This window comes from Lactuca sativa, chromosome 7 (assembly GCF_002870075.4).
Source record: "Lactuca sativa cultivar Salinas chromosome 7, Lsat_Salinas_v11, whole genome shotgun sequence".
NCBI classification, from domain to species: domain Eukaryota; kingdom Viridiplantae; phylum Streptophyta; class Magnoliopsida; order Asterales; family Asteraceae; genus Lactuca; species Lactuca sativa.
In genome coordinates, this window is record NC_056629.2 from 26,807,043 (window position 1) to 26,823,009 (window position 15,967).

General features: G+C 41.5%; 1 protein-coding gene across 1 annotated transcript; it reads left to right on the forward strand.

Moving 5' to 3' along the window:
- The first annotated feature begins 15,038 nt into the window (after positions 1-15,038).
- LOC111906741 (glycine-rich RNA-binding protein 1) lies at positions 15,039-15,704 on the forward strand. Its single transcript, XM_023902513.3, has one exon. It carries the CDS (start codon positions 15,076-15,078, stop codon positions 15,508-15,510), a length of 435 nt encoding a protein of 144 aa, XP_023758281.1. The 5' UTR covers positions 15,039-15,075; the 3' UTR covers positions 15,511-15,704.
- Positions 15,705-15,967: the final 263 nt, after the last annotated feature.

Genomic DNA, 15,967 nt, shown 5'->3' on the forward strand with positions numbered 1-15,967 from the left:
CATGGGTTAAACACTCCATGGACTATCCATGAAAGCTTAGCCCAACCTAAATGAACTTGGCCCATTCCATATATATAAGAGTCCATATTTAATTAGCTCCTTTTGATCACTTAATTAATTATAAATTAATTCTTGATCAATACTAATTAAATAATATGATTCCATATTAATATATTAGAACTTATAATATATTAATATTAATCATAAACATACTATTCTCAAAAGATTATCCATATAAATTGTGTCGGTGAAGTGCAACCCAAATGGACCATGCCGGGTCGGGTCAAGTACATACCAAATATAGTTATGGACTTAGACATTAATCCAACAGTTAGTTGTAGCTCGCAGGAGGAGTGGGTGTTAGCATACTTAGGAGTGGCTTAGTGTAGTGACTTAGAACCTTGGAATGAATTCTGAATCAACTAGGGATAAGTGTGGAAGGTATTATGGGACCATACTACTAAAAGCACATGATCCGTATGAGATTCTAGAGTAATTTTGAGGCTGCTAAGGAAAAAATAGGAGTAGGACGTCGTGTGGAGCACTGTATTGTGATGTCCGATCTTTCCTTGATATATTTTCAGTATGGAGGCTATTGGAGATTCAGGATCAGGAGACGAAACTGGTGGACAGGATGGGCCAGGATTGACAGAGGACCGAGTTATGGAGATCATTCGTGAGGAGGTTGTTTCTTTTGTGAGGGAGGTGACTCCAGAGTTGCTCTAGATGGTCAAGACCATCATGATTAATTTTTTCGATGATCGTTATGCTACACTTTCTGAGCTTGCTGTTGCTGCCTTTGGGGCTCGATGAGAGAGAGTTTTCTAGTATCAGGACTTCAATCGTATGAAGCCCCAGAGTTTGATGGGGCCTCGGACCTGATCAAGACGATGAGATGGCTATCTGATGTGGAGGGTTGTTTTTTCACGTATTCTTGCCCGGATGACCAGAAGGTCAAGTGTGACCTAAACCTTCTTAGGGGTGGGGGAAGGAATTGGTGGAGACTGGTGACTAGTTCTTATACTCATGATCAGAGGTCCGTGTTGACTTGGGACCAGTTCTCGGAGATGTTCCATGCAAGGTATGTTCCCTTGGTTGAGATGGAGATACTGGACTAGGAGTACCTGGATCAGAGATAGACGACCACGTCGGTGACGGAGATCACCAAGATGTTCACTGAGAGGGCTTTATTCAGTTTGGAGTTCACTGCTTCAGAGCAGGCTCAGATGACTTGGTACTTAAGTATGCTCAAGACGAACATTTGTAACACCTTGTTTTCGAATTATTCCCATGTTAGGGATGGTGATCAGGGACTGGGTATTAGCAGGCTGCAGGTCCTCTAGGAATTGGGTTTGGGACCCATTTAGTTGGATAATGTATCTTGGTTGCTTGGGTATTCAATTTGAGTTTTTGTGTCAAAGGGCATTTCGGTAATTTGTCAGCTCGGACATTTTTGGAAAGTGGATTTTCTGAAACATCCCAAGGTTACAACTCGAAAATTTCGTTTTCAAATCATCATTAAAACCATCATTTCATCATAAAGTATGTGTTTCAAAATCTCATAATATCTATCATATATCAAATCTCTTTGAAAATGTCATATCAAAATATCAAAGTAAAACTCTCAGGCTGAAAACAGCGGTGTATGCCATGCGATCATCTCGAGCCTTTCCCTTTGCTAGTGGAAATACCTAAAACCAAAACTGAAAACTGTAAGCATGAAGCTTAGTGAGATCCCCCAAACTACCACATACCATACAATAACACATATAAAACATAATGGGCCTTGCCCCCTGCATCGGGCCCTGCCCGACATCGTATCTAAGTTTGGCATTAATTCGGCCCCACCCACTGCATCGGGCCATGCCCAGCATCGGACCGAAATCCGGAATAAACTGAACATAACATAAGCATGAACATATAACATAATCACATATACTGCATCGGGCTTGCCCAGCATCGAACCGGAATCCGGAACATATACACATATCATAAACATGCATGAATCATGAAGACATCAAGCATACATAACTACTTCTCAGGACCACCCCGGAATCGGACCGAAGTCCGGAACTACAATCATCTAAACGAGTCAGCATTGTGGCTATAGACCCGTTCCTACTGGAAGGAAACTCACACCGTATGACTGACTGCTGAAAAACTGGGTGAGGGATCCCTATATGCTGCTTCGGCGACTCTCCGGCAATAATTTCCATAACAACACTTAATCAAAAACTGATAATCATTCTTAGGGTAAAATGACCATTTTACCCCTGGTCAAGGGTTGACTTACTCGGCAAGTCAGCCTATTGACTCGCCGAGTTCTAGAACTCAGAAACCCTAAGATTCATGACTCGACTCGCCGAGTCTCCATGCTAATCGACATCGCGACTAGATGAACTGACTCGTCGAGTCATCCTCAGACTCGCCGAGTCCTAGCGAAATAAAAAAAAGGGACTTCTCTACTGTAACTCGCTGAGTCCCTTCGTTGACTAGTCGAGTTATTCAACTTTTGTGTCCAAGTCCTGTTCCACCCACTGAGTCACCACCTCCACTCACTGGTCCTACTACAATTCAGAAAAAGGAGTTAGGGTTCACGACCCGACTCGCCGAGTCCGAGAACAACTCGGTGAGTCCTCCTTGTGACATATCCCTTCAGTCAATTCTAATCCATTTCAGTGCTTCTAACTCATAGATCTGGACTCCTTAGACTAGCATTACACGTAAATTTGCTAACTTTACGTCCATGCATGATGTTATGAAGCTAAAACACTCATTCCAAGCCAATAATGAAGGTCTATAACATGTCATGGAGTCATGGCTGAATAAAGGTGACAACTTTGGGCTCCTAAAGCTCATAAATGTCTAGATCTAAAGTCCTTTCCTCCCCCAAGTTTCAAATCTCGGAATGACCTTGCAAAGGACCCAAAAGTGCAAATATCAAGTCTATAAGGAGATCTAAATGGGTAGAAGCCATGGTATTAGCTTTATACCTTTAACAAGTTTGAGATGACCCAAGAACTCTAGATCTTCTGCCCTCCTATGCTGAACTCACTCTTTTCCTTCCTTCTCCTAGCTTCAACCACACAAAAGTAAGGAAAATGGCTCAAGAATGCACAAGATTGATTAGCGTTTCGAGAGTAGGCTGTGAAGGTTATGGGGCTGGGGTGAAGACCCATAATGTTGATTAAATAGGGTGAAAACCCTAAGGATTCGGGTTTCCTCCTAATGGACCTACTCGCCGAGTCCAATCCGGAATCATTGAGTAGTCCACTTAAACCCCACGATTAAACTGGCATCTACTCGATGAGTTAGGGATACAAAATCGCCGACTAGCTCTTATAAATGAGTATTTAATGAACTAAATATATCTATCATATATCAAATCTCATGTCAAATGTCATATCAAAATATCAGAGTAAAACTCCCAGACTGAAGACTGCAGTGTGTGTCATGCGATCATCCTGAGCCCTTCCCTTTGCTAGTGGAAGTACCTGCTGCTCCTATCCTAGTTTTAGACTAGATTCAAACAAGTTTTTCTCCAATTCACTCAAACCAGGGCTCTGATACCAACTTGTAACGAGCCCTTCCCTTTGCTAGTGGAAGTACCTGCTGAAAAACTGGGTGAGGGATCCCTATCTGCTGCTCCGGTGACTCTCCGGCTATAATTTCCATAACAACACTTAATCAAAAACTGATAATCCTTCTTAGGGTAAAATAATCATTTTACCCCGGGTCAAAGTCAACTTGCTGGGTTGACTTACTCGCCGAATCAGCCAATTGACTCGCTGAGTTCTAGAACTCAGTAACCCTAAGATTCACGACTCGACTCGTCGAGTCACCCTATGACTCACCGAGACTCCATGCTAGTCGACATCGCGACTAGATGAACTGACTCGTCGAGTCGTCCTCAGACTCACCGAGTCCTAGCGTAATCAGAAAATGGACTTGTCGACTCTAACTTGCCGAGTCCCTTCGTAGACGCATCGAGTTCTTCAACTTTCATGTCCAAGTCCTGTTCCACCTACGAAGTCACCACCTCCACTCACTGGTCCTACTTCAAATCAGAAAAAGGAGTTAGGTTTCACGACCCGACTCATTGAGTCCTCCTTGTGACATATCCATTCAGTCGATTCTAATTAATTTCAATGCTTCTAACTCATAGATCTGGACTCCTTAGACTAGCATTCCAAGTAAATTTGCTAACTTTACGTCCATGCATGATGTTATGAAGCTAAAACACTCATTCCAAGACAAAAATGAAGGTCTATAATGTGTCATGGAGTCATGGCTGAATGAAGGTGACAACATTGGGCTTCTAAGGCTCAGAAATGTCCAGATCTAAAGTCCTTTCCTCCCCCAAGGTTCAAATCTCGGAATGACCTTGGAAAGGACCCAAAAAGTGAAAATATCAAGTCTATATAGAGATCTAAATGGGTAGAAGCCAAGGTGTTAGCTTTATACCTTTAACAAGTCTGAGATGACCCAAGAACTCTAGATCTTCTGCCTTCCTTTGCTGAACTCACTCTTTGCCTTCCTTCTCCTAGCTTCAACCATACAAAAGTAAGGAAAAATGGCTCAAGAATGCACAAGATTGATTAGGGTTTCGAGAGTAGGTTGTAAAGGTGATGGGGGCTGGGGTGAAGACCCATAATGTTGCTTAAATAAGGTGCAAACCCTAAGGATTAGGGTTTCCTCCTGACGGACCTACTCACCGAGTCCAATCCGGACTCGTTGAGTAGTCCACATAAACCCCACGATTAAACTGGAATCTACTCGACGAGTTAGGGCTGCCAACTCGTCGAGTAGCTCTTATAAAATGAGTATTTAATGAACTAAATATGTATCAGGAACGTGGCGTTACATTTTCATTCGGAATATCTTATGGCAAGTATGAATTGATAATAGTGTTAAGCGTCTCGATACCTTTTCATGGATATAAGGATGGTCTTATGCGAAGTTGTATCGAGAAAGTTATGGTCTTCACATGAATTAGAGTTTGGTGGAAAACCCTAGTACGCGGGGCATACCAAGGTGGTACGCAGGGTGTACTGAGGCAAAGGTTGTTACGTGAGGCGTGGCTGGAGGAACATGTGGCATACTGTGAAGATGGGTTGGGGTGCATGACCTCGTATGTTGGGCGTACGAGGATCGGGTTGAAAACCCTAATTTTAGGGTTGTACCCTATATAAGCATAATGTTAGCCTCTTTCATCATTTCTAAGTCAGCCCCCACCCTCTAAAACCCTAGAAATCGTGCTTAAGCATTCATGGTGGCATTTTGAGCTTATGGTGTCCATTTTTGGTGTGTTTGGTCCATTTCCAAGAAGATGGAGTTAGGTGCAAGGATGGGAATCAAGGAAGAGATTATGGATCTTGCGTATGTGTCTCATTTCTAGCTTATTGGAGTTCGGGGATCTGTCAGCCAGAAGCCAAGGGTTTTCTATATGATTCAGCAGTGCGAGGTGAGTCTTCTCACTATATCAATGGGTCGAAGGCACCAATGCCAACCCATTACGTGTTACGTGGTATGCTAGTTGTCTCTGTGATTCTTGCATGAAAGAATATAGGGGGAGCCCATATCACTTGGATATCAGACCATGGGGGAGTACATGGCATTCCAGGTAAAGTCCATGGGGGAGCCCATGTCACTTGGATATCAAACCATGGGGGTAGCCCATGGCATTTCGGGTAAAGACCATGGGGGAGCCCATGACATTTCCAATAAACAGGGGAGCCCATGGCAACTATATGTTTGTTGCATGATAATCTGTAGTTGTATGTTGTATGGTATTTTGGGGAACTCACTAAGCTTTGTGATTACGGTTATCAGTTTATGTTTCAAGTACTCTGGTTTTCAATTGGAAGAGCTCGGAATGATTGCAGAGCACACACCATATGTTTCCGTATTATGTGAATTACTCTGATTTGATGACGTTTTGATAAAACTTAGTTACTCTAGTTTTATGGGAAAGATATGTATTAATGATTTATTAATCTAAAAACAAAATTTTTTATGACATGATTTTCGGGATGTTACGACATTCGACAGTTCGTGTCTACCCGACGCTACGGTTCTCTTGCTGAGCTTCAGGATGCCATGAGGTGGCGAGAGATTGAGATAGACACCCATGCGAAGGAGCAGTGCCAGGCTATGGATCAGTCCCAACCTGCAGCGAAGCGGTTCAAGTCCGTAACTAGATTTCAAGATCAGTTGGAGGGAGGCGTAGACCTTTTGTATGTCGTAGGTGCGGCGAGGAGGGCCATTTTAGTAGAGATTACAGGCGGAGTGCACGAGTTTGTTTCCATTGCGGTCAAGAATGCCACATCAGAACTCATTGTCCTTTTCTTAGTAAGGTGTTGGATCCTACGCCCTTAGCTTGGCAGTTACCCAATGGTCATCAAGGGACCACCGGGGTCCCAAGGACCGAGATTTGAGTTGGCAGTTCTTCTATTTAGCAATTGTGGTAGTATTGGAATTCGTCTGTTACTTCCGTCTATGTTTCAAGTTCAGTTGTAATCTTGGATGATCAGTTAAATGAAATTATTTTATTTAGCTTGGTTTAAATTGATCTCTTGTTATGTATGGATAAATTATCGTTGTCCTTGATTGTATGCGAGATGGAGTTTATGGATGTTTTTTGGGTTCAGATTCTCATGTATATGTGGATATAGGTAGTTGGGTTCAAGTGGTGGAGTTCAAGTTAGTCTGGATATCGAAGGACTATGAGGTTCTTAATTTCTAGCATATTTCAAGTGGGGGAGAATGGAACCTCGTAGCATACCGACTTTGTGCCAAGAATCGGTTCTCAGTTAGATTTCTTTAAGTTCTAGACTTTGCAGAACTGCTAAACCTTCTGGTTTTGTGGCAAGACCATCGTCATCTATTGGATTTTCCCTCTGATTCATATTAGTATTAGTTGTGATAGCATATGTAGGGTGTGCATGTGCTTAGACCCTAGGGTGTTACGATCTCGGGTTGAGCGTTTGCTTGTCTGTTATCGTCTGATTGGGGGTGAGTGTGAGTGTTGATTGTGGATAGCTTAGTTGGATTGTCGAATCCAAGCAGGAGTGTGGTCCAGTTTAGTATGTGATCAATTAGTCTTCATTGTGGTGATGCCCTTTGTGCGTGATTAGCATGTCGGCGATTGACCGAGAAACTCTGGGACCGATTGATTCCGTGGATTTTCGTTCATCTTGGTTGTTTTGGGGGAGTGCATCTTGAAGTTGAAGTGAGGGCAGATTTTGAAGACGTAATCTAATTTAAGTGGGGGAGAATTGTAATATTCTGTTTTAAATAAGAAAATAACTAAAATAGATAAGTATAATAAATAAATAATAAATCCTAAAACTCTGAAATGTGTTTTATATTTTAATTTTTTTAGCCCTAAAGTCGAATTAATTAGTCGGGTCTACACCTTGGGGGTGTTAAAACTTATATTTTTGAATATTGAGGGTTAAATGGTAACATATGGGCTAGTTGTAACATCCATAAAATTTCATAAAATTTAAACTTTTCAACATAACCCTTTTTCTATAGAAGTGTTTACAAAAATCGTTGTTCCCAAAACATTATTTAAAAATCAAAATCTCTTTCAACATAGTTTTCAAAACATTCACATTATCAGAGTTTCCCAGAAAGCATAAGTCCAAAATGCAAGGATGTGTACGGTCATGCCTTCACCTTGCCACGATCCACTAAAGTACTTGAAACTATAAACCAAAACTATAAGCACCAAGCTTAGTGAGTTCCCCCAAAGTACCAACACCCAAACAGATAACATATACAAATAACAGTGCGTATATAGAGCCTTCAGGATGTATGGACTGCCTCCCCGGGCCTACAGCCTGTTTGGACCATTCTCCGGGCCTTAGGCCTAAGTGGTCCGCCTTGCAGGCCTTCGACCTGAGTGGTCCGCCTCGCAGGCCTTTATCCGGACCGCACTGGGTCTGTTGGCCTTCAGCACAAAGTAGGACCGCCTCAACCCAACCACACACACACATGTCAAAATATACATAAAAATAAACATATAACCAGTCGACAGACAAACAGGCAGGTCTTACAGATCACTAAGCATAGCATCATCCTATCTACCAGGATACATATCTAATAGATCATAACAACATAACAACATCCTATGTACCAGGATACTGATCTAACAGATCACTACAACACACAAGCATACGATAAAGCAGGATAACAATCCAAAAGGGTCGGAATTGGTGCCTTCGACCCATAAGCATAGTGAGGAAGACTCACCTCGAATGCAGAAGCTCCTCGAAAGAAAGTCCTTAGTTGCTGCCCTTGCCGACTTCCGAGCTATCAAAACCAAGAACACACCCAATTAGCTATTGGGTCTCACGCTATAATCCATAATCCATACTTGGGGTAAAATGACCATTTTACCCTTAACCCAACATATAATAAAACTAAGGCCCAAAATCCACAAAGGCCCACTAATGGCATAATTTTTCGAATTGGGCCCAACCCCATATGGGTCTTATCATAAGCCCATATTTTCCTTAAATCCAAATCAGGTTATCACAAACACCCTTTGGGACAAACTTGGTCAAAGACATAAATCAAAAGTCAAAGTCAACGGTCCAAGTTGACCCAACTCGTCGAGTTACTCTTCAACTCATCGAGTTTCCCCATCAATTTGCACAGATCAAGAAAAACCAAGTCATCTCACCAAGTTGACCCACCAACTCGCCGAGTTCCTCTATAAATCTGTAAATGTCAGGGAAAACCGAGCCAACTCGTCGAGTTTATCCAACAAACTCGCTGAGTTTGCCAGAAAAACTCCTCTTAACACATTAAGCACTTAATTCATAAGGCCATGACTCCAAAACATAGATCTGACTTCCTTGAGCTGGAAAACCATGTAAAGTTGCCAACTTTACGCTCATGCATGTCTAAATGAAGCTCTTAAGATTGGAATGGACTTAATATTGACTTAATGCATGCATGATACCAAAATCCTCATAAAGTTTGCACCTTTAAGCTCAAGGGTACCAAAACCAACCCAAATCTGAAAGAACAACCCCTAAAACAACTATACTCCATCTTCATCCCCAAAAAAATACAAAACACCACAAAACAAAAAATAAGGAGATCTAATAAAATATTAAGCAAGGTTAGGACTTTATACCCTAAATGTGCTGGAAATGGAGCAAAGAACCCAGATCTGAAAGCTCCATATTGAACCACCACCTTGCACCAAGCTTTTCCTCCTTCAATGATCTTCAAACACACCAAAACACACCCACAATGAGCTCACAACACTCAAGGAGGCTCTAGGGTTTCGAGATTAGGGTTAGGGGCTATGGAGGCTGGAAATGAGGCCAACAACTGGGACTTAATTTGTTTAAATAGGGTGCAAAACCCCAAAATTAGGGTTTCCTTCAGAGTGGAAAACTCGTCGAGTTGAGTCTCTTCAACTCGTCGACTTGCCTCATTAAACTTTGCGGTTAAGCTAACTTCTACTCGTCGAGTTGAGGTTCCTCAACTCGTCAAGTAGACCCATTAAATCCCTACGACTCTTCATCTTCAACTCGCCGAGTTGACTCCTCCAACTTGTCGAGTTCAATCTTGAAATCAACATAATTCCACAAGTAACCTTCTAGATTCCGGGTGTTACACTAGTATTGAATAGATTTTTAGAAGCAGGGGGCTATAGAGTAAAATATGGACTTGAATTGAAAAATATTGGGTATGGAGGGACTGAAAATGGGAAATTGGCATAAGTTGAATCAAAGACGGGCTAAGACCTGTCACCCTCCTCTTGTTCCTTCATTTACAAGAGCATCCTCAAACTCAAACCTTAGACCATTTCTTTGGCCGCCACCCTTATACCCCTCACCTCCAGCCACCGCCGCCTCCACTGTTGAAGCCGAAAACCACCACCAACCAACCGCCTCTACAACTGTGTCAATGGGATTAAAGTTTGACGTCGTGGTTGTTGTTGCTATTGTTCTCAGTAACACGTTCCTTCCTTCCTTCGATTCATCGTCTGTCACGCCACCAGTATCAACGCTTGGTTGCGTCGCTGTCACTAACATCGTATATTGGCGTTGTCGCTGCCGCTGCTTCGTGCTACCGTTCCTTTTTTCGTCCCTTCGCTGTCGTCCTCCTACGAGAGCGAAATGTAGCAGCATGGTGGGTGTTTCCGCATGTGTGTGTGTGTGTTTCAATATGTGTTGGCATGTGTTTGTTGGCCAAAAACAAGAGGACCAATATGGAAGCCAACCATGGTGGCTACCGTCGTTCTGCTTTCACTCAGCTCCACATCGGGTGCTTGTGTGCATGTTGTATTGTTGTGATATCGCATGGATATTTCTTGGCCGGAAATTGAAGAAAACTCACCACCACCACCACTGTGAGGTGGTGGCTGCCACCATCTTGGTAGTTGTATTGGGATTTTTTATTTGTTCTTTTTGGTGTTAGTATGTGTGTGTGATATAAGAACTTTTATGTGTGCTTGGATTATTGGATTTATCACTTGAAACCGCCATCGTCGCCGTGTGTGGGTGGCTACCGCCTCGGGCCGCCGCCGACCACCATTGTCGAAGGTGGCATTGGGTGGTGCCCGACTTTTTAAACATTAAATTACCTAAACAATTAACTTTCGCCCGAGTGGCGCAAGTTTTGGATTGGAAAACCTAATTAAGGTTTAGAAAAACCTAGTTTTGGAGTTGGTCGGGACCTGCGTTAAAGTTGTTAATTAAACATTTAATAATACTTAATAATACCCATACAATTAACTTAATGAAATATTGAACTTAATGGATTAAGTCCTTAAGGGGTTAAGTGTAGAACACTAACCTTAGTTATCATTTTATGTGAAAACCCTAGAATCGGGGAGCTCGATTTCGGACAATGATCGGGCGCGTAATTAGGCCTTTGATTGGATTATTATTTCACCCAAGAATGACTAAGTCAAACCTTAGTCATTCCTACCCTTAGGTGATTAGGTTCTTAATGGGTTAAGTGTTCTTACTTAACCCTAATCGTCATTTCATGTGAGGTAGTCACTGTTGTAAGTAACTATGACCGATGATCGGGTATTGACTCAAGTATCTTCCTGTAGATGATTTGAAGTGAGTTGAAGCTGTAGAGTTCTTTGTTACTACTGTGGTTACCTACGCGCATATCGAGGTGAGTTTCACCTCATTGTACTGTGGGTCGAAGGAACCTATGTCAGCCCACTAGTTTTGTTTATCTATTAGTAGAGGGATACCTTAGGGACCGTATATAGTCATGTAAGATAGAGTGAGGACTTTAATACAAGATCTTTTACGTGTTCCTTGTTTGGTTGTGATTCTAGAGTAGGATCACCTGTCCGAGTGACTGTCTCACCTCTGAATATATACGATCGTGCATTCCTTGGACAATTGATATTTAGTATGATGTTATGTTGTAGTGATCTGTTAGATATGTGTTCTAGTATTGTGTATATTGCTATGTTGTAGTCATCTGTTAGATCTGTATTTTGGTATTGAGTATACTACTATGCTATAGTGATCTGTTAGATCTGTGTTATGGTATCGAGTATGTTGCTATATTATAGTGACATGTTAGATGTGTCTCCTGTTATTGAGTATGTTGCTTTGTGGTAATGACATGTAGAGCTATATGTTATCTATGCTTGTTGGTTATAACATATGGAGTGCCCTTAAGGTCTGTCTTTGGTCATGTAGGATAGCCTGAGAACTCTTGGTCTAGGCTATCTTGCTTGTTCCTTGTTTGGTTGTGGTTCTAGAGTAGGACCACCTATTCAGGTGGCTATCTCACCTTTGGTTACTTATGGTTACATGTTCTATGGAGGTTAGCGGGTAACAAGACTGTATGTTGTGAGAGGACTAGTAGGCGGTAGTGAGCTGTATGATTGTTGTTGCATTTTTATGTGCCTACTTGATCATGATTGTTTATATGGGGACATATTGTGTTTGGTTTGGGTTGAGGCAGTCTTGCTTTATGTAGTAGGCCAAGATACCCAGTGTGGGCCGGTTGTAAGCCGTAGGCACGGAGGCTCGGGAGGAGTAGTTGGGTTGAGTCGGTAGGCCGACAAACCTTGGTATTCCGGCCCGAATAAACTGAAGGCCTGCGAGGAAGTCCAGTCAGGCCGAAGGCCTAAAGATTGGCAGTTATGCATGCTTATATGTTTATCGTATGGGGTATTTTGGGGGAAACTCACTATGCGTTATGCTTACCCAGTTGTTTATTGTTTTAGTTATCATCGGTGATTGCGGGAAGGCAAAGGCGGGACTGTACACACTCATCAGCAACTTTGAAGATTTCGTGTTTCCTACAATACTCTGATTTTAATAAATGTAATTTGAAATAAATGGTTTTCTTAAATAATGGATTAATAAATTAGGAATTTTACCTTAATTAAAATGAAAAAAAAAATCGTTGGAAAATGGGACATAACATTATGATCTTACGTTTTTTGGTGTAGTCAACTTCGATACAGAGGTGAGTCTTCTCACTATATGATGTAGGACACTAGGTGTCATTTTGTCCTTGTTGTCTTTATGACTCTTGATGTTATGCTTGTATGAAAGACCATGGTTTGGTCTATGGCAATTGTAGATGTGTTGTAAGACTACGATTTGGCCCATATCATTCACTTGATTTGAAACAGACCCATTGGATGATATAGCCCATTGCAAGGGTGATTGTAAGGCTATGATTTGGTCCATAACATTCACTTGGGTTGAAACAAACCCGTTGGCTGAAATATGTCGTATTATTATGAATGTGGATATGTATGGTATTTTAGATTTTGGGAACTCACTAAGCTTTATGCTTACGGTTTTATGTTTAAATGTTCCAGGTAGTTGACAGACATGATTGCATCACATCGACTGGAGATTACGCAATTTGTTTTATGATACTCTAATGTTTATTTTGAAACTAGTTTTGATACTATGATGATCTATTTATGTAAAAGAATGGATTATTTAGTTATTTAAAAATGAAATTTTTTCTATAAATTTTGGGACGTTTCAAAGTTAGGCTAAGGATCTGCTTAGGATTACATGATAGAATGCATGTTTAGGAGAGATGCTTGCTTCTTGCATGTTATGTGTATGTTATGTGCTTGCTAGGGTTTATGCTAATATTGATGGATTGTTTAGTGAATGCTTTAGAGTTATATATGATTAGTAATAGATACCCTTAGAATGTTTGGTCCAGCCTTACAGCTTGTTTTTGTCTGATTAAGGCCTTATGATAGAGACATTGATTCAAACGTCTATAATATCTTTGGTTATGTATGACTTGCAGTAATGAGGTGATTTTTCTACGTTAGCAGAGACCTTTTCGTCACACGGGTAAAGAAGGGGAAATCCTAGGAATTCCTAGGAAGTATATTAGTATATGAGTACACTTTTATGGTAGGGTGCCTGGTAGTGGCCATAGGGAAGCAACTTAGGACCTTTAAGATGATTCCTGGGGCGGGTATAAATAGTTATTGAAGGTAGTATGAGCCCCTTCTACCGAAAGCACATGATCGGTACTTGAATCAGGTATAACCCTAAGGATTCTAAGGGGTTGATAGTGGGGCATAGTGTGAGTTAACATTATGAGCATGTTTTAACCTTTCTGTAGTATTTTTAGAATGGTGATAACTTGTCATGGAGGTAGTTTTGGTTCTAGTTAAGGCTCTAATTCTAGATCGGGTGATGTTGAGTTGCGCGACTTGATCAATGCAGCGATTTCGAGGGTTATTTTGGAGGACTTGCCTCGTATGTTCGATACGATCAAGGATGAGTTGGTGGCGATGATGGATGAGCGGTTTCGAACTATTCAGTCTGACTTGGAGGCCAGTCGGCCCAGGACTCGTGAGGTCACTTTCTGTGAGTTCTGTGCTCGTGGAGCTCCCGATTTTTCGGGGAAGAAGGAGCCCATCTTCAGTATGTGATGGATTGCGGATGTTGCAAGCGCTTTTCTGACGAGCTTTTTACCGGATGAGGCAAAGGTCAGATTTGCTACATGTCTTATACGAGAGGGAGCTCAACACTGTTTAGGTGGGGTAGGGTGATCTGCGCTCTTAGACCAGAGGCTATTGACGCTATGACTTGGGGGGATTTCTTCACCAGGTTGGGGGAAGAGTGTGCACCTGCTATTGAGATGCAGCAGTTGGCCCGAGAGTTCTAGGCTCTCGAGTAGACCACGGAGAGGCTGACTGAGATCACCGCCAAATTTATGGAGAATGGATTGTTTTTCCCGCAGCCAGTGGGGAGATGAAGATGATGATATATTTGGATATGTTGAGAAGTAACATATGAGAGTTTGTTAATGTTGCTAGATGCTAGTCGCGTGAGCAAATGATTTAGATGGCCCAAAAATGGGAGATTGAGTCAGAGCTTCAAAAGAGCAGGAAGCGGCCACATGTTCACATTACTCCATTTTAAAGATGAATAAAATATCTTAAGCACAAGAAATGAGGTTATCATTATCGTGTATAACTGAAGACATAATATCATAAAAGAGACTAAGATGAGTGTCATGATTTTTTTTGTCTATCAAGATAAATAGATTAAATGTTGATGTAATATGATACTTTTCGGTGGCCTAGGATGATTAGTTCCAAGTTGAATGAAGATTTTTTGTGGTTCAACTATAATATAAAAACTAAGGATACGGAATCAAATCGTGATAAGGTCTTAAAATCCTAGTCAAAATCGTAAAATTATTGTATAAATCTTGTTTCCGACAAATTCTAATATGATGGGGGTATTTTTTTTGCTCTTAAAAATCTTGAGATGAAAGTGAAATCATAACAACCATTAGCAAAAACTATTATAATTTGAAGTCCGGTTTATTTTGATACACTATCTAACACATTAAAGCTGCTCAACGCTTTTCTTTCATGTTTTTAATAAGGATATGCATGAGTACCTTTTACTCACATTTATACCTTCAAAGTTCAACCTACCTCTCATAGTCTCATGCAACCCTACATCCTCCTAAATGCTCATTTCCTACCTCCATACCCACACATGACACAACCCCACCCACCACCATAAATATCCCCCAACACCCATTTGCTTGAAGTCCACTTTCACCATGAAAAACCTCATCATTCCTTTCCTCTTCATCTTCTTCCTGTTCACTATCACTATTGCAACCCGCCTCGACCCACAGTCCGACAAGCACAACTCCAACAACAAGAAAGGTGGTCGGGATGACAGTAGCGGCGGGTTCTTCGGACCCGGTACAGGACCCGGATTCAACATACCTGGAATGGGAAACAACTGGCCCGGAAATGGTGTGGGTGGCGGGTACGGTTCGGGTTATGGAGGTCCGAAAGGTGGTCACTCTAAAAGTGGGGTAGTTAGTCCCACTGTGGTGTGTAAAGACAAGGGACCGTGTTACAAGAAGAAGCTGACATGTCCGGCGAAATGCTTCACTGCCTACAGCCGATCCGGTAAGGGGTACGGCGGAGGTGGCGGTGGAGGTGGGTGCACCATGGACTGCAAGAAGTGTGTGGCTTACTGTTAAGATATACACATATTATACGTTATGTCGTTGTCAGCTACAACACCGTGGTAGCGGCGGCGGGTGGTTGAGATATAGCCAGTGGCCGGTAAACTGCTTCTCTAGTAGTATGTAACTCCCGTTTTGCCTTTTCACCGGAAGTTTGTAATATTTATGTTTTATTGTTATTACTTATATATTATCCATGTTATATTTTATATTACGTAAATATAGACGATGATATAAACACGTTTCATAATAATGGATCTGATTTAAAATCTGAAAATTGAAAATTATATTTTGAAATGGCCGCTGATTCTTCCAAGGAGGATTTTAATAAATCCACAGAAACTATAAAAGTAATGACAATTATGCCCTCATTCAAATTTACAATGTATTTTTTTTGGATCCTGATTATTCGTGAGCTAGTTATACCAAAAAACATTTCAGCCACTTTATACCCTTTGTTTTTTCTCTATTC